At 37.5% G+C, this 19,933-nt stretch overlaps 1 protein-coding gene across 5 annotated transcripts; it reads left to right on the top strand.

Moving 5' to 3' along the window:
- Positions 1-1,044: 1,044 nt before the first annotated feature.
- Positions 1,045-19,893, top strand: Glrx2 (glutaredoxin 2). 5 transcript variants are annotated; one of them, XM_087193827.1, is made up of 5 exons: positions 1,045-1,167; positions 5,027-5,087; positions 6,796-6,972; positions 11,858-11,969; positions 19,751-19,893. In XM_087193827.1, exons 2-5 carry the CDS (start codon positions 5,028-5,030, stop codon positions 19,831-19,833), a joined length of 432 nt encoding a protein of 143 aa, XP_087049953.1. In that variant the 5' UTR covers positions 1,045-1,167; position 5,027; the 3' UTR covers positions 19,834-19,893. The 5 variants fall into 5 exon arrangements, with proteins under 5 accessions (XP_087049953.1, XP_012934368.1, XP_087049954.1 ...); XM_013078914.3 differs by lacking the exons at positions 1,045-1,167; positions 19,751-19,893 and adding exons at positions 1,472-1,643; positions 12,869-15,532; XM_087193828.1 differs by lacking the exon at positions 1,045-1,167 and adding an exon at positions 1,481-1,499.
- Positions 19,894-19,933: the final 40 nt, after the last annotated feature.

The following is a 19,933-nucleotide window of genomic DNA, read 5'->3' as shown; positions in this document are numbered from 1 at the left end:
ATCTAGAACTTATTTATCAATATATTAGGCTTAAAATAGACATAATGCTTTTATACTTGCATTCTGGAATCCTTTTTTTTTGGTACTGGGCATCATACTCAGGACCTTGTTCCTGAGAGGCAGGTGTGGTGCCACTGAGCTAAATCCCTGGCCCTGGCATCTTTTTTCAAAGAAAAATGTGTCCAGTAAATTCTGTGATTAGTATCATCCATCTATAGAGTATTAAACTGTTACATGCTAGTTTCAATGCATAGGGGTCTTCATTTCATATAACAATTTGAGGTAAGGCAAAATTCTACTTAAAAACAAAAGTTAACACAGTAAATTTCCTAAACAGTTGTCTTTTGATAAAAAAAAATCCTACAACATTATAGGTAACACACATTAATTCTTAAAGTTAAATTTGGGTTTATGAAAAATGACTTCACATCCTTTGGAGATGTTTGCTTTGCAACGAAGTTTCATCCTTTTATAAAGCAGGGAAATATACCATTTGAAAGTAGGAAAAGAAAGGTCAGAAGCAGAAGGTTCTAATTTTGTACCTTAACTTAATAACACGAACCTTGAATTTAGTTCAACACTTAAGACAAAAAAAGATCAGAGGCAAGCCCGGTGGGGGTCGCATGTAATCCCAGCATTCTCCGAGGTTGAAGCAGGAGATAAGAGAGGAGAGAGGAAGAGGGAGAGGGAGAGGGAGAGAGAGAGAGAATAAAAGGCAGGCAGGGGATGTAGCTCAGTGTAAAGGCCCTGGGTTCAAAAGTCTGGATTGTTCTAATCGTTTAGAATTTTAGACATACCATTTGTGACCTTTAACAAGTAGGTGTCAGAGACGTCAATAAAAATAGTTGTTGATCCACCTGACTGTCTACAAAGAGGCACAAAGGGCTATTATTACCATCTCTGAGTGGTTTGGGCAATCTTGTCCTTAGCAGCTCTGGCCCATTTTCAAAGGTACGGCAAAACATCTCCGGGCTATTTTATTTTCTAATTTCATTCTTATCTTCAAACAATCTTGAACAGTGTCTCTTTACAGGGAGCATTCGCACTGGATTACTTTTCAGTGTACAATCCAGCAGTCCCATGACGCATCAACAACCTGATCCAAGGTGTCACCCACGCAGAAGGCCGTCCCCGCCCAGGAAGCTGTGACTGTGCCACCATCCTCCTGTAAACATCCAGGCACTTTGATTCTTTTTCGGACAGTCATTATTTTTCTTCTCCGTCTCCCCAGAATGTTTCTACGCGCCTACGACCCTGTATAAGCTACCAAAACCCTCACAGAAACAGGTTCGAGGCCTACGGAGCCCCGGAGACCTGCAGGCGACTCTGTGGGCGGGGTCGCTGGGCCTCCGCGCCTAGGCCCCGCCCCTCACGCTGGTCCGCGGTGGGCGGGGCAGGTAGGACAAGCGCAGCTGCGCCAGAAGACCGGCGGCGGCACGGGCAGCCCTGTGGGGCGGGGCCTGCCGCAGGGGGCGGGGCCTGTCGCGCCGCGGACAGAGGTGCGCTCTCCCGCTCCGGCAGGGAGGTCTGGCCATGTCCTGGGGCCGTGCTGCGTTGGCCGGGTCGCGGCTGGTGGGGAGCCGGAGCGCCTCGGCGGGGCAGCCCCACAGGGCGGCGGGAGCTGGAGGAACTGCGACCTCTGAGTACGCGGCGGGGTGGGCCACGGGACGGGCATTGCGGACACGAGGCTTGGAGGGGGGGTTGGAGGAAGCGGAGGGCTGGCGGCGGTGTGGACCTGGAGAACCCGGGGATCCTGTCCCCCAGGGCTCCCTTGAGTGGCTCAGACCACCCTGCTGTGGGATGCCGTGACCTATTGGGATGGCAGATAGACCGCGAATGGGCGTTAGTACATGTGCATGAATATGCTTAAAGCCGAAAGTTCACTGTTTATCGGAAATTCCAGTTTAATCGGTCATCATTTAGGCTTTTTTTTTTTTGGTTTGTTTCGGTCCCGGGGATCGAACTCAGGACCTTGTGCTTGCCAGGCAGGCGCGGCACCACTGAGCTACATCCCCGACCGTGGTCGTCATTTAGTTTTAATCGTTAAATCTGGCAACCCCACCGGAGGAAGTGAAGGTTACGGGACCTAGTAAATGGCCAAGGCTTTGAGGATGGGGACAGTGACATTCATGTTGTCCCTAGCGGGGCGAAGGGCAATGCTTTCCTGGAGCTTCCCTGCTGGCAACACCCAGCAGCGGGCGACCGAGGCGCCTCTCAGGTCCTGCCCCTTGGCATCTTAGTGCCAGCCAGCACATCCACCCCCGGCCTTGGAGTATCTCCCTGCGTGGTCTAGGAACTCTCCGTTAACTCTCCAGACCAAGCTAAAGACCCTCCTGCAAGATCCAGTCGCAGGCTGTTAACTGTTTGACTGACAGGTCCTCGAAGGCCCTTGGTGTTTTTCTGTCTCTGGGCTACGTAGCACGTTGGTCCTTCCAGTTCACGTACCAGTTAGTTCCATAACTAGTTGGCGCTTCATCAGGGTTGAAGTGAAATGATCTTTGGGCACTTACTTCCTCTGTGGGTGCTTTCTCTTTAATAGGTGCTAGCTTTTTTGGTTTTGGACCTTGCGCTTTCGAGGAAGGCGCAATGCTACTGAACTAAATCCCCTGCCCAACAGGTGATGGCTTTTACCAACCTCAAATATAAATTGAAGGGAAAAGGGGAAAGGATGCCTTTCAGAAATTAAGTGTATTTGGAAGGGAGGTGAATAATTTTTCAGGATGCCAAATTCTGGATCTCTCACTACCCAAGAAAACATTTTTTTAGGAAAGTTCTACAGAATTCCTGCTTCAATAATAAATGCTGTTTGTAGTGGATGATAGTTAAGTCCTTGGTATCCTAAGAACTCGTTTTCTTAGTCCATAAACCAAGTAAAGTGGATTATGCCGTCCAAAGATTCTTCTTGGGTCCAGGCCAGTGCTGCCAAACCCTTTCTTTTCTGGTGTAGCTTCATAAATTCAGTCAGCTTTTTTCTCCAAGCTCTTTCTTCCTCTCAAGATGACAAGACTTTCCCTATTCCTACCCTCTTTTTGAGATAAGCACACAGGCTTTTTGTTGCTAATCTTTTGGGAAAACAAGGAATTATTGATGGCAGGCATTGGGTAGATATGATCTGACTCATCTTTATTATATATACCTGAAGGTGATGTTTGTTGTAGCTTCCTTATTCCAAGTGTACAGTATCACTATTCAGAGCAGAGTTTGGCCATCCAAGCATAATATGTACTGGAAAAAGCCATTTATTAATCAGGTATGGTGTACACATATGTAATCCCAGCATTCAGGGAGGCTGAGGCAGGAAGATGGAAAGTTTGAGTCCTGCCTGAGCAATTTATTGAGAACCTATCTCAAGTAAAATATTTAAAAAGGAGCTTGGGATTTGGCTTCCTGGTACAGTGCCCCTGGGTTCGATCCCCCAGGCTGAGGACTGGTGGTGGTGGCGGTGGGCGGACAGGAGGAAGGACTAAAGTTTTATATGTATAATTTTAAAAAATTTCATTAGGACCTATAAAAATGAAACTAAACATAAACAACTTACTTTTATATATAATAACATTAAAATTGAAATGCACTCAAAAAAGGATTTTGAGGGAGAATTTTTCTATCAAAATTGGAGCTTTTAATAACTTGGAAAATATATTTTTTAAATGTTTAAACTTCTAATTATCTTACTCTCTTGGTACTTAGATATTTGAGTAATTCTCTTGAAGCATTTGAGAAATTAGTAATTCATGCTGCAGTTAGTTTGCATCATGAAGTTTTGCTTGCTCCTACAGTGCAGTAAGGTCTGGCTGACCAAGGAAGATTAATGAGTTGGGGAAAGAAAGGTTCTAGGAATAAGTGCAGAGATTTGATGACATTGAACTGGTCAGGTTTTCAGTGAATATTTTCCTGCTTAATGAATGCCTCCTTTTAAAGCTTCCAGCAGCTAGATTTTAGGTAATAAATACTGAGATAAGGAGAGTATCTTGTTATCAAGTATCTCAGTATTTTTTTTTTTTTTTTTTTTTTTGGTACCGGGGATGAACTCAGGTCTTTGAGCTTACGCAGCAGGTGGGGAAACCACTGAGCTAAATCCCCGCCGAATATCTCAGTATTAATAGTAATATCAAATGTTAATGAATATTCACTATGCTTAAGACCCTGTTCTACTTTCTGTATAAATTCCTTTAATTCTTGCAAAACCCTTTGAGTTGGGAGTGATTATTGTTCCCATTTTTTTTCTCATGCTGCTGTATTTTGCTATTCCTATTTTGTTGACTGGAAAATTTGGGAGCTGTTAATTCATTGTAGTTGAGATACTTTAAATTGCAGCCCCCCCCCTCCCCCACTGAGGTTGAACCTAGGGCCAAGCAAGCCCTCTTCCTCTGAGCTACATCCCCAACCCTTTTAAAATTTTATCTTGAGGCAAGGTCCTACTGAGTTTCCTGGCTAGCCAGCCTCAAGCTTGCAATCCTGCCTCAGGGTTCTGAGTAGCCTGGGTTCTGGGTATATGCTACCACACCCAGCTTAAAAATCTTTTAAATCTTTGTAGATTCCCTGCTTCACAAACTGTTCATGGAGTTTTTGTGTTTTAAGAAGGAAATGGAAGCCATATTTTTAAACCAATGGTCATGCCGTCAGTAGGACAGAATATTTTCAATTTTGTGATTATGAATTTATCAATCAGAGGGTGCCAAACTTTAAATACAGTGAATGTGATTTGATCTTATAAGTAAAAACATTGGGAAATTAGATAAGTACAAGGCCTTTTTGGTTTTAGTAAATAAATACCTCATGAACTGGTATCTTGTACTGCTAAGTAAAATTTTTCTTCTATTGAATATGTTCCGATGTATTTGTATTTAAAAGGTTTCTTCCAATGGAACTCAGATTAGTTATTTTATTTATTTATTTTTTTTGGTACCGGGGATCAAACTCAGGTCCTTACACTTGCGAGGCAGGCGGCGGAACCACTGAGCTAAACCCCCAGCCCTCAGATTAGTTATTACATAGTAAATGCACTGCGCTTTTCAATTCCTTTTAGGATGGGGAACAGCACATCATCCTTGGGGAAGTCAGCAACTACGCCTGTGAACCAGATCCAAGTGAGTAAGGCAGGAGACTTAGGGGAACTTCTTTTCTCTGCAGAAAAAGAACTATTTTACATACTTAATATGCTTCCTCATTGCCTAAACTTGACATAGTTCAGCAAATGAATTGCTAAATTGATATATAAATTAATCACATGATATTGAAGTTCTATATCATTTTGGCAGTCAAAATTTATGAGACTTATTCTTAAAGGAATCTTTACTGCAAATTGGATCTATGAGGTTGACTGCTATTTTTCAACATATCCATGTCAAGTCTACCCATACCCATACTGATAGCCAGGGATGCTGATTTTGGCCTATGCAGTTGTTTACCAGCTCTCTAACATAACACAGAACATAGGATGCAGTAGTTACTCCATAAACAGTCTCCTCAGGGATACCTCATATGGTACTGCTATGTTCTTATTTCCTCTTTCACTGACAATCTTAGTTAATGCTGCCTCAGAAGATTCATACATATACTTTTCTTTTCTTGCAGCCTGTCAGAAATAACCTAATTTTTCTTTCTCTTCCTTACCACCTTCTACCATCATGTGTGAAAAATTTCTGCCTTGGTGTGGGGGCATACTACAGTGGTAGATCATGTGCCTAACATGTGCAAGGCCCTGGGTTTGACCTGTCATACCACACCCACACCCCACACCCCCCACGATCTATATTCAGTTGGCTAACCCCCTAGCCCTGGAGTGTAACAGTAATGCTGGAAACACTGTGAGGGAATTACCTCTTTTGAAATAAAAATATAGCATAATGAAATATTTAGCAAGAATGAGCTTGAGAAAAGGTGGAATGAGGGTTCAAGAAACCCTGACACTGTCAGCTTGAGTTCCAGTTTATTTTGGCATGTCTGTATTAGTTTCACCCCATGTCAGCACCCAGCATGCTCATCTCTCTTTAAAGCAAATGGTCAGAGTGTGCCTGTGACCTGAGGCAGCATAGTGGAGGAGCATTAGCTTTGCTCTTGTGAGTGGGTTGTGTGAAATCCAAATATTGTGAACCTCAGCTTAGTTCTGTCATCTGTAAAATGGATTCATTAATACATCTCTGGTACAGCTGGCCTTCCCCGAGATAGACTTTCATACCAAATATTATGAGTAAGCAGAAGGGAAAGCATAAAAATAGATCAACTTGTAGATAGGTACCCTGGAACTCAGGACTCTTCTGACACCCAAGGGTAGTATAATTTCTAAAGCACTTTTGGTACTGGGTTTTCTGTTTTAGGCTATCATCTTGAAGGTGCTGCTATGACCCACCACATAAGAACAACCTAGACAGATGCCTGGGTGCCAGACTTAGAAATTCAAAATCAATCTGGATGCGAGACCTGTCCAAAATCTTTTCAAGGACCCAAACACCTGTGTATTTAGAAAAAGACCCACAGACTTCACAAGCTGTTCGTACCAGGTTTTCGTACCAGTCTCAAGATCATAAGAGGAAAAGTGTCTGCTGTATAGGAATTGGCTATATTATTATTTTTTATTACTACTCCATGCCAGGCACTATTTGTAACACTTTTGTTCCTAATATTAATTGGAAATGAATAATATCCTCAATCTATACATATTAAAATGGGTCATAGACACTTTCAGAAACTTTTTGCTTAAGTTATGAGACTCCAAAATCTATAGCCTTTTCACAATACCATAATTTCTTTCTAAAACATGATGTCTAGAATTAAAATGTTTTTGTTTTATCTCAGGAAACAATTTCCGATAATTGTGTGGTGATTTTCTCAAAAACATCCTGTTCTTACTGTACAATGGCAAAAAAGATTTTCCAAGACATGAATGTTAATTATAAAGTGGTAGAACTGGACATGCTTGAATATGGGAGCCAGTTTCAAGATGCTCTTTACAAAATGACTGGTGAAAGAACTGTGAGTATATCCAGAGCTGTGCTGTCCCTTATACTGTAACAGGTGTGGCTTGGATCACCTAGAGTCTAGACCAGTGGTGGCAAGCCTATGGCATGTGTGCTGCAGCAAGCATGCAGAGAGCCTTCTGTCAGCACTCGAGCCAAGTCGTCCAGCATCACCTCAGCAGTGGAGCAGCCAGGGGCAGGGTTGGCACTTTGTGATAAATAGGTGGGCTTTGGGTTGCAGTTTGGGTACTCAGTCTCTGAAAGGTTCACCATCACTGGTCTAGACCTTCTTTTTTTGGGTACTGGGGATCAAACTCGGGAACCTGCGCTTGCGATGCAGGCGCGGAACCACTGAGCTAAATCGCTGGCCCTAGACCTTCTTGTTAGGAAAAGTAAGCAAGATCTCCTCGGAGGATCTTATATTGATAAAGAAATGGCAGATCTGGAAAGCAGATTCTTGGAATAGGAATCAGCAGAGTTAATTCATTTTTTATTCTTACTGTACATGTTGTGACTAGGTGTTGTGATGACTGCTTGTTTATAGATCGTTAAGTACTTGTGAAGCACTATGCAACATAAAAGTATTATTCTTCCCTTTACTTGTACAGTACAAAACAGGGACCAGTCTCCATTTACTGTGGTAATAGTGCTTTAGAACTCCATGTTTTATTTTCTTTTCAATTTTTATTTTTTATTAGTATGTTTGTAGTGTATAATGATCACATTCTTCATGGGGAATTGGTACATGTACACAACACACCTTAATTCTTTCATTCCCTCCCCTCCCCACCTCCACCTCTTGGTCCTTCTCCCATTTGCACATGACTCTCTCCTTATTTCCTACTCTTTTATTTTGCTCTTTATATTTTGGGTTTCTAATATCAGAGGAAATCATGTGATATTTAAGCTTGTGTGTCTGATTTATTTCAATTAGTATTATGGTATCCATTTTCCTACAAATGACTCCAATTTATCCTTCATGGCACAATAGTACTCTGTTGTGTAGAAATACCACATTTTCTCTATCCGTTCATCTATTGATGGATATATAGGCCACTTTCACGATTTAGCTATTATGAGTTATGCTGCTATAAACATGAATATGCATGTATCACTGTAATACGATGTCTTTAACTGTTTTGGTAAGATACCTAGAAGGGGAATATCTAAGTTGAATGAAATTTCTAGTTTTAGCTTTTTGAGGAATCTCCAAACTAATTTCCATTGTGGTTGTGCTAGTTTGCATTCCGACCAACACTGTAGAAGGATTCCTTTTTTCCCATAGCCTTGCCAACACTTGTTATTTGATTTAATGGTAGCCATTTTTTGTGGAGTAAGGTGGATCTGAGTGTTGTTTTAATTTGGATTTTGCTAATGGCCAGAGGCACTGAACATTTTTTTCATGTATTTAGTGGCCATTTGTACTTATTAGAAATGTCAGTTCATTTCATTTGCCCATTCTTTTTAATTGGGGCTTTTATTTTTAGGGGGGGAGGATGTAATTTTTTTTCTTTGAGTTCTTTATATATTCTAGATGCTAGTCCTCTGAGGAATAGCTGGCAGAAATTTTTCCTGTTCTGTAGGTTGTTGCCTATCTCTTCGCTGTTTGTTTTTAAAACAATCTGAGATGACTGCATTTGATTCTTGATGTTATTTGCACAATTGGAGTTCTGTCCATGCCTACACCTATGTTTTCATGAGTTTTACCTATTTTATCTTCTAGCAGATTGTTTCTGTTTTAACATTCAGATCTTTGATGAGGAATATGGCTCTAGATTCACTATTCTATATGTGGCAGCCAGTTTTCCCACTGCCATTTATTAAGGAGGCTGTCTCTCCTCTAGCATGTATTTATGGCTGCTTTGTCAAAGATCAGATAGTTGAATGTGCCTGGAATTGTTTCTGAATCTCTATTTTGTTCCATTGATCCACGTCTGTTTTTATCCCAGTACCATACTGCTATTATCACTGTAGCTTTGTAATATACCTTGATATCTGGGATTATGATGCCTCCTGCGTTGCTTGTTGCCCAGGATTGTTTTTGCTATTCTGGGTCTCTTCTGCTTCCGTAAGTTTTAGGATTGTTTTTTCCACTTCTGTCAGGAATGCAGTTGGTATTTCGATTAAGATTGAATTAAATCCACATTATCAGATTTGGAAATATTGCCATTTTGACTATATTCGCTCTGCTTATCCAGGAAGAGGATCTTTCCGTTTTCTAATGTCCTCTTTTATCTTTTTTCAGAGTACTGTCATTTTTGTTCTAGAGGTTTTTCACTTCCTTAATTAGGTTAATTCCTAAGTATTTACTTTTTCTTGATGCTATTGTAAATAGTATTGTTTTCCTAATGTCTCTTTTGGTAAGCTTATTGTGTTGTACAGGAATGCCTTTGATTTTTGTGTGTTGATTTTATATCCTGCTACATTGCTGAATTTGGTTATTAATTCTAGGAGGAAACTTTTGATGGAAGTTTTGGGCCTAGTATGTAGAGGATCATGTCATCTGCAAATAATCTGACTTCTTCTTTCCTATATATATATATCCCATTTATTTCTTTTTCTTGCTTAATTGTTATGGCTAGTGTTTTGAGTACTACGTTAAACAAGTGGTGAGAGGGCATCCCTCTATACCTATTTTCTTTTTTTTTTTTTTTATACCAGGGATTGATCTCAGGACCTTTCACTTGCAAGGCAGGCGGTGGAACCACTGAGCTAAATCCCTGGCTCTATATCTATTTTCTTTAGTTGTTTTTTTTTTTTTTTTGGTACCAGAGATTGAACTTGGGACCTTGTGCTTGCTAGGCAGGTGGCGGAACCACTGAGCTAAATCCCTGGCATTTCTTTAGTTTAAAAAAATTTTTTTTAATCATGATTGGTTGTTGGATTTTGTCAAAGGCCTTTTTTGTCTATTGAGGTGATCAGGTGATTTTTTTCCCTTGTTTCTTTTTATGTGATATATTTATTGATATTCATATGTTGAACTATCCTTGCATTCCTGGGATTAAGCCTACTTGGTGATAATGTATGACGTTTTTGATGATTTGTTGCATTCTATTTACCAATATCTTTTTTTGTTTTTGGTACCAGGGACCAAACTCAGGACCTTGTGTTTGTGAGGCAGGTGTGATGCCACTGAGCTAAATCCCTGGCCCTCTATTTGTCAACATCTTGCTGAGGACTTTTGCATCTATGTTCATTAAAGAGATTGGCCTGTAGCTTTTTTTTTTTGTACCAAGGATCGAACTCACAACCTTGTGCTTGGGAGGCAGGCATCGGCACCACTGAGCTAAATCCCCAGCCCTGTAGCTCTTTTTTGCTTGGACCTTCGGGTGGTTTTGGAATCAGGGTATGTTGGATTCTAGGAATGACTTTGGGAGTACTCCTTCCATTTTAATTTCATTGAAGAGTTTGAAGAGTATCTATGATAGATCTTCCATGAAGTTCTTAAAGAATTTAGCAGTGAATCCACCCAGACCTTGGCTTTCCTTAGTTGGTAAGTTTATTACTGCATCAATTTTATTCCGTTACTAGTTTATAGTTTTTTATATCTTCTTGGTTCATTCTTGTTAATTCCTATGTACCTAGGAATCCATCCATTTCTTCTGAATTTTCCTGTTTATGGGAATATGTTTTTGAAGTAGTTGCTAATAATCTTCTGGATATTGGCAGTGTCCATTGTGATTTCACCTTTTTCATTTCTGATTGCATTGGTTTGCGTCTTTACTGTTTTTGCTAAGATTGGCTAAGGGCTTGTCTGTTTTATTTTTTCAAAAAACCAGCTCTTGGAATCATTGGGTTATTTACTTAGATTCACTTTATTTTTCTTATGTGGGCATTCCCAGCTATAAACTTTCCTCTTAGGACTGCTTTCATTGTGTACCCTAGGTTCCAGTATGTTGTACTGGCATTATCACTTGAGTTTAGGAACTGATTTCTTACTTGATTTCTTCTGTAACCCAATGACTATCCAAAAGTTTAAGTTTCCATGCATTTGCATAATTTCTGTGGTTTCTTTTGCCACTGATTTCTAGTTTCATTGCACTATGTTCTGACAATATGCACAGGATAATTTCGGTTATTTTGTGTTTCAGTTCTTTGCAAATGTGCTTTGTGGGCTAGCATGTGACGTATTTAGAGAAAGCTCCATGTGCTGCTGAGAAGAATGTGTATTCTGTTGTTTGGTGGAACACTCTGTGGGTATCTATTAAGCCTATTTGTTTGAAAGTTTGATTCAACTCTGGTATTTTTTGTCTAGTTGATCTATTTGTGATAGTGTGGTATTGAGGTTCCCCACTATACAGTATTTGTGTTGATGTTTAGCTCATCTTTTATGTCCAGTAGTATTTTATAAATGGATACGCTGATGTTGGTCCATGGTTAGTCTTGCAGTTCATAAATTTTTCTAAAATATATATAACCAGGGCTGGGGATTTAGCTCAGTGGTTCCACTGCTTGTCTTGCAAGCACAAGGACCTGAGTTCGGTCCCCGGTACCAAAAAAAATATATATACACACACACACACACACACACACACACACACACACACACACAGAAAAATAGTGTTGCCACTTGTCATTTTATTTCCATAGTTTATAGTGCAATCTTTTTAGTAAACATATGTAAGAACCATGTAAACATTACTAATAACTAGAGACTGCTTTATCTTTTAGAGTATATACCATAGTGGTAAGTAGGAAGGGCTTTAGAATCAGATTGTCTTGGATTTGAATCTTAGCTCTGCAATTTACTATTATTGTATCTTGGGCAAGTTCCTCTTTCTCATTTTCCTCCAAAATTGGTCTAAAAATAGTACTCAAGAGTATGAAAGTGTATTATCTGAAATGATTTTCTGCTTTTGATATTAAGGATAGGCCTAATTTATCTTGTGCTTATCCAACAGGTTCCAAGAATATTTGTCAATGGAACTTTTATTGGAGGTGCAACTGACACTCACAGGCTTCATAAAGAAGGGAAACTGCTTCCACTAGTTCACCAGTGTTACTTAAAAAAAAGTAAGAGTAAAGAATTTCAGTGACTTAGGTATGATAACTAGTGTCAGTTAAAGTGATGACACTTGATAAAATGTCTTTTAAATGACTTAAATATGTGAACTATCTCATGACAATTAAAAATAATGAACAATAAATCACTGTGGAAACCTCATCTTTCTACTTGCCAATTCTTAAGCATAAGATAGTATTTAAAACTGAAAGGGTGGTGTTGCATGGAAAAATGAGGTAAGAATGTGTTTTATTGTAATCGCATTTGAAATACTTTAGTCTGTACAATATTCAGGGATTAACTCTTTTCCTTTTATTGCTTTCAGTAATAAGTACTAATAATAATGTATGATTTCCTCTAAAATTTAAGGTTCACTGATACAGTTGCGAGCTAGGCAGGTATCTTCCATTGTACTATGAAAAGCATTCACACTTTATATTTCTAGAGCAACAGAAATGGAATGGAATGAAATTTATCTTAACAAAACCAAATCACTGCTTTAATGAATTAATAGTTACAAGGGGCACAAATGTACCTATGGGTGGAAATTAAAAGGACAACCATTTCAGCATTGTATGAAGATGGTTGATAGTTTGAAATGTATTTGAATTATATTGTGGAGTTTTTACTTTCAGAATATGCTGAACTGCTGTTGAAATGTTGTGGAGGGAACGAACTGTGGGATGGAGGTTGGGCAGAATGTTTCTGCTGTGGTTGGATGTGCCCCCCTAAAGTTCCTATGTTGGAAACGAATCCCTGAAGTAGCAGGGTTGAGAGGTGGGACCTTTAAAAGCGTGTCTAGGTCATGAGGGCAGATGGATTAATGCTGTTTTTGAGGGAGGAGCGTCTCGATAAAAGGATGATTTTTTTTCTGAGTTCATGAGCTATATTGTTCTTCCACTCCTTACAGTGGGATGATGAAGCAAGAAAGCCCTTGCCAGAAGTATACCACCTGACCTTGGGCTTCTCAGTCCAGAGCTGTGAGAAGTAAATCTGCTCATCAATAATTATTTAGTATCAGGTGTTCTGTTACAGCTACACAAAATGGACGAAGATAGTCCCTGACGTCATTTCTAATGTTGATATTCTGCTATTCTGGGAGCACTATTTAAATTGATTTCATTTCTGTTAAATTTAGCAAACAAGATTTACCCTATAGGAAGTCTTATTTTAGAATAACTGAAAATATTTTCATTGCTTTGTTAAATCAGTTTTCTAGCTTCCTATCAAGAATATTTTAAGTGTTTACCACACAAAATATTTTCCTACTTCATTCCCACAATCATATGGGGGCAGATTACCAGATGCTGAGAAAACTTCCTCAAAGGTGGAAAGAAAATAGATTTCCATAGAGTGCTTCTGTTTTCTGGTTAAGACAGATCAGGGAATTTAGGACAAATCGGCTTAAATTACAATTAAGTGATAATTCATTTGTTATAACATTGGAATGAAACAAAATGGAATATCTTGGTCCTTTATTTTTCATTATGTCACGAGAAATTTTACGTTTGCTATGTTGTAGAATCTTTGTTAAGAGAGTAGAGGAAATCTGTTACCCATTAGAAAGACAAAATTGTAATTGTATACCATCCTTGTTATATTGTTATTTATTAATTTATTAATTAAACTTTGAGACAGGGTCTCACTCTGTAATTGAGGCTGGCCTTGAACTCATTATGTAGCCCAGGCTGGCCTCAAACTTGTGGTGAAACTCTTCTAATGTCTACTTTATAGTGTTCGGAACGTTATATTCAATGAGTAATACAAAAAGGTACATTTAGGGGTCTCATACTGCATTATGAAAGGAGCATTTAGGAAGGGAGGTACTCTTAATTAAATGCTAAGGGATGAGAGAAATTAATGAAGAAATCTTACCTCTTTTTGGGGGGCTATAGTGCAGATTAACGTCTTTGAAAAATCCCCAAAATAGCAATAATACAAAATGTGCTCACCACTCTAAAATATTTAAAATGCTGGATACAATACTTAAAGACTGAGAGCTTTAATTTTAACTGATTTGCAAGGGACTAGTTACAAAGCTAGGGGTTAAGGGAGAGGGATTTATGTCGGGGACCACAACATAACATCACTAAATCTTCAGTGAAAATCGTAACTGCTACTCTGTGTCAGTTATTAGAGCAAGACAGAGAAGTGTTCAGATCACTAAAGGTATGACTAGCAGGTGGCTGACTTAAGCTTCCTGAAATCGCAAGTATCTTATAAAATACAGATAATGCTGCCTTTCTTTAGGGTTATTTTGATGAATGGAAATTTCAAATCACCTCGAATGATGTTTAGTATATGCTCAATATGTAATGGCTACTATTAATCACAATGGCTGAGTTATGTGTGATTCTCTTATGGATTCATCAGGGTAGGACAAGTTTTTCACTGTCTAGCCAAAATTTTAGTGAGAAGGGGGAGCTTCTGGGCTTCAGTGTTATCTTGGTGTTGATACCTGTATCTTGTCGCTTTTGTATCTTACAACTGGCTAAAGCTAATGTAAACCTGAAGCAAAACTAAGTTGTTCCAGTAGATTTTTTTCCCCTCCTGGAACCACAACTTAGAAAGGTGATCAATTTAAGAAGTTGATTGCATATATCAACCCACCTGTCATTCCTCCATTTTATTTTTTGGAGACAAGGTCTTACTATGCAGTTCAGGCTGGCCTTGATTGCCTTGATTCTGTAATGGAACTCTAATGGAAAAGAACTCCCAACCTCATATACTTTAATTAAATAACACTAATATGCAATTAGAGGCACTGAGAGAATAATGTGATGTAACAAAATTTAATTTTACTTTGTTTAATTATGAGATTCCTGAAAAGGCATGACCTTAAAATTCTTTTTTCTTAAATAAAAAGACAGTTATTTGATGTGCATAGAATTTATTTGGTACACCTGTCTATTTCTACAATATACTGACCAGGAACGGTTCACATAGTGCCCATCTGCACTCCATGTCTGAAATCATTTACAGGCTAAGCATCCCTAATTCCAAAATCTGAAATGCTGCAGAAATGGAAACTTTTTGAGCACCAACATGATGCCACAAGTGGAAAATTCCATACCTGACCTCATGTGATAGGTCACAATAAAAATGCAGGCACACTAAAAATTTTATATAAGATTACCTTCAGTCTATGTGTATAAGGTATATATGGAACATCTCCAAGATATCTCATTATGTATATGCAGATATTCCACAATCAGAAAAACCCTTCTGATCCCAAGCATTTCAGATAATGAATAATCAACCTACATTCAATAGGGTATTTTGCAAGGTTGGAAGGAGAAAAGTCATGATTGCACAGTATTGGTGAAAACTTTTATCTGAAATAAATGTAATAATTAGTATATGCATCCATTCCAAATCAGAAAATAGCAAAATTACATTGTTAGGTGTATTATTTTTTTAACTAGAGATAGGTGTATTATTTACATTGAAAACGTGGAAGACTTGCCAAAGCAGTAATGAATAATCCTAGAAACTCCTAACTCCTTGTCATCCCCCTCCCTTTTCCCCTTTCAGGGTCCTTTCCTTGGAAATGAAATAAACTTGTTAAGCATCACACTTTATATTTATATACCTTTAAGCACCAGCTTGACAATTAAATGTGTTTTCAGTTATATAAAATATTCCTGCTTTGAAAGTCACGGTGAATGTAAAAATGTGAATGTAATTAAACAAATCACTGACCTGGATACTTTTTATTGCAATAGCCTTAATGTTTTAATATGATATATTCATTGCTTTGAATTTGCTTGTAGGCTTGAAACAAACTATTTGCCTTTTGTCTCAAAAATTCCCTTAGGGCCGGGGATTTAGCTCAGTGGTTCCAGTGCCTGCCTCGCAAGCGCAAGGTCCCGATTTTGATCCCCAGTACCAAAAAAGAAAAAAAATTCCCTTAAAACTTAATCATTTTTAAAACTGCACAACTGTATGTTTCATTCTTAGTGTTAGATATGCAACTTGGTCCTTGGAGGTCGTGTTATAAAATCCAGCTTCTTGGATAACTGCATATATAAAACAATAAAAAACCTTAAACATTTTACTGATGTTAACAGCCATGTATGTATGACATGTCACTGTACCCACTTTATCCTAGTAATGACTGTTTAAATTACTAATGTACAATTAGGTTTTAAAACTTAACAGTTAAATTTCCATTCATTATAGAAAATTAAAAGCTCTAAAAGACCCTTTGAATTCTGTACTTCAGAAATACTGGAACACTTATATTAAGGCATTGCTTAATAGACTCCAAAGAAAGTAACTAGTATGCCTGTAGAAGAGCGCTAGTCATATTTTAAGGCAGTCAAAAGGGTCATTTTTTCACTTTAAGGCTCACACACACTTTAATTCTGTGCAGACAGTCTAAATAAATATTCATCACATGGTCAAGGAAGGCAAAGCCTTCCTATAAAGTAAATGGAAAGTTTAGAACTAGATTATAACACTCTCCTTTCCAGTTGTTTTTAAAGATGATTTTATGTATCTCATCCCTTGTAAAATTTCTTCATTATCAGAAGCTGGCAATTAAAAAAATAACTCATACATTATAAAATTTATGTCTAGTCACATCATACCAAATATATAGTTTATATTTAGAATAGCAGTGCAACAAAGTTTTTCTCTGCTGCTGCCGATTAATTTATATTTTTAATTTAATTTGGTTGTACTGTATAGGGATCCTAAACAGTTTAAATTGCAAATAAAACCCAACAGTTCATTTAAACAGGAATTTCAATACAATGTTTGTATTGAAACAGCATTCCACATTATATTTGGGAATGATATATATACAATATATAAAAAATTTTAAACTTCATTACTCTTTAACAACCAAGTTTAATAGTGAAAACAAAAATGTAGCTTGTTGTTTGCTTCGTTCAAGTACGGATTCTGGTAACTTGTAAAAGAAATTAAGTGTACTTTAAAATTAATAATCACGTGTAGTGTTCATAAAGCTAATATGATCCATGCAGGATTAAATATAAAATAGATGGGAGGGTAAAAAATCTCCTTAGGTGGGGCTGGGGATTTAGCTCAGTGGCACCGTGCCTGCCTTGCAAGTGCAAGGTCCCAAGTTCAATCCCCGGTACCAAAAAAACCCACAAAAATCCCTTCGGATCAAAGGTAACTTTTGTGTATTTTCATAGTATTTACAAATTCACTGTAAAAAAAAAAAAATCACCTTAGTTTCAGTAACAGTATTTTGGAATGTATTTTCCTTTCTACCATTTTCCAATATATACTGGTATTTTCAGAGTTTGGAAAATGTGCCATTTATTATAATCTTATTTGAATGGTATGGTTAACTACATTATCCATCTTATACAACAAAATACCTTAGAACTAATTTTTAATTATCTTCATATTTTTTCAAAAAACAAAGAAAAAATTTACTAATTGAAAATACTGAATGTCAATACAAGTTATTTACAAGGCTTTTCTTTAACACTGTAAGCTGTGTCGGGGGAATACATACTCAGTGAAATGCTAAATCAAAGACTTTGACTTTATGGAAAGATTTTATGGAAATAGGTGCTTGATTCATGATTTTCTAGAAGTGCTTATACAATAGAGTACTTCTCTTTTCAATGCTGGTAAGGTACATTTCTAATCACAAAGGGTGAATCAACTGAGCTTACCAGTGGCCACAAAATTTTTGGAAACATCTAGTATGAAAGGTATACAGTATAACTTGAATTGGGAGAGAGAATACATCTAGTTCTTTTAAGAGATCTGCCCATTATTAACTTGAAACAATAAGATTTAAATTTGTTGTAACAAAAAGGAATCTGCAGGAGATTCATCCCAAACTTAAATATATCTATATCTATACAGATACAGATATATATCTTAAAATGGATGATGAAGCAGATATTCAGGAAACAGTAAAGAAAATCTATACAATACTGATTTCATGGCTTATTTATCATTTTTATTTATTCTCATTCTTCCTTGTATGCGATTATATGGAGGATGTATGAGATTCTCTGGAGTACATAATACCTTAACAAATCATTCCATACCTGCAGTAGTTAGATCAGAACTTTTTTTTTTTTTTGGTACCGGGGATCAAACTCAGGTCCTTGTGCTTGCAAGGCAGGTGGCAGAACCACTGAGCTAAACAGCTGGCCTCTGAACTTTTTGTTTTTGATTACTCCATGGCAATCACTTGCCAAATATGTGGCAGATATGTTTAGGTCAAATTAAAATAAATTCAAGAAAAGATTACATTGTTTTGGCCTTTAATTATTTTTAGATGTAGCTTTATTGTGTTTCTAAAGATGTTTCTTGCTTAACTGTCAGATCCTCAAACTTAATTCAGGAATTCTGCTTCATCTTTCCAAAATAATTTTACATTGTTTTTGAAAAATCTAGAAAATAAGAAAAGAACCCAGACAAAAAGGTATTTTATCATTTGTAGACTTATTATTCAAATATATTAAAGAAAGCCAGACATGATGGTATGCACCTGTAATCCCAACACTGGGAGGCTAAGGCAGGAGAATCCTGCCCAGCCCAGGCAACTTAGCAAAACCCTGTCTTAGGAAAAAACAAAACAAAACTAGGGATTGTAGTTCAGTGCCAAAAGCCTTGGGTTCAATCCTCATTATTAGAAAAAACAAAAACATCAAAAATAAAACAACCGAATGATGTTAACAGCATCTCCTTATTTAGAGTATGAGAGTATTAGTTTTTCTAGGTCTTTCTGGTAAAACTCTTAGACTTCGGGTGTTTCTTTTTATCAGAGAATATAACTTCTTAGTACTTTATCTGTGAAAATTTTTCTTATACACTTTCCCACATTGAATGTTTTAAAGAATCGAGCAGTTTTTCTAAAGTTATTTTAATCTTTCAAAACTCACATACTATTAACACAACTTTTTATTTTTTTTTTGTGGTACCAAGGATCGAACTCAGGACCTTGCACTTGTGAGGCAGGTGGCTGAACCTCTGAACTAAATCCCTGGCCCTACATAACTTTTTAGAGACCTAACTTTTATTGCAAGTCTTTTTCCTAGTTTCAGCTTTTACATATTAAACTACTGATTCTTCTCTGATCCAAATATTAGGTTTATTACTTTTTTTCTTTTGGTACCGGGGATCGAACTCGGGACCTTGCACTTGTGAGGCAGGCAGCAGAACCACTGAGCTAAATCCCTGGCCCTAGGTTTATTACTTTTTGAAGATAGTAAAATTGAATTACGTATGTTAAACTGGTTGTGTACAAATCACATAGCAAGAGAAAGCAAAATAGGTTCCAAAGGGGTAATGTACATACTATTAGCAAACTGCTTCACTTAACAGTCTCATAAAATAGTTACCTAAATAAATAGTATAATGATTTTCTTTTTTTTTTTTTTTTTGGTACCGGGGATCAAACTCGGGACCTTGCGCTTGCGAAGCAGGCACTGGAACCACTGAGCTAAATCCCCGGCCCTAATATCATGATTTTCATAAATGGAATTTCTAAAACATTTCAACTAACAAGAAAGGGTGATATTAGTGGTTTTTTTGTTACACTTATATCTTGGAAATATTTACATAAGTATTATCTAGGAAATAAACTTTATTTTTCTTACAATTGTTTTTACAACAGTATTTCCCAAAATATTAATGTAATAGTAATCCTAAAAGTAAATGAGAAAATTAAACTTATTTATCACTTGAATGAGTGTATGTGCGTGTGTGTGTGCATGCGTGTGTGTGTATGTATGTATATGTATGTATGTATGTATATATATATATATATATATATTTTTTTTTTTTGTACCAGGGATCGAACTCAGGTCCTTGTGCTTGCAAGGCAAGCGGTGGAACCACTGGGCTAAATTCCCAGCCCACTTGAGTATATTTTAATCAAAATGAGGTAAAATCATTGTTTTTTCTTCTGACTTATATAGTAACAGGTTATTAAACATTTATTGTGCTTTGAGAATTACTATGAATTTAAAAATTA

Source organism: Heterocephalus glaber, unplaced genomic scaffold, assembly GCF_053883595.1.
Source record: "Heterocephalus glaber isolate CG9 unplaced genomic scaffold, H.glaber_assembly_v1.0 deba00001600, whole genome shotgun sequence".
Classification (NCBI taxonomy): Eukaryota; Metazoa; Chordata; class Mammalia; order Rodentia; family Bathyergidae; genus Heterocephalus; species Heterocephalus glaber.
The sequence above is the reverse complement of the archived record's forward strand: the minus strand, read 5'-3'. Positions and strand labels throughout refer to the sequence as shown.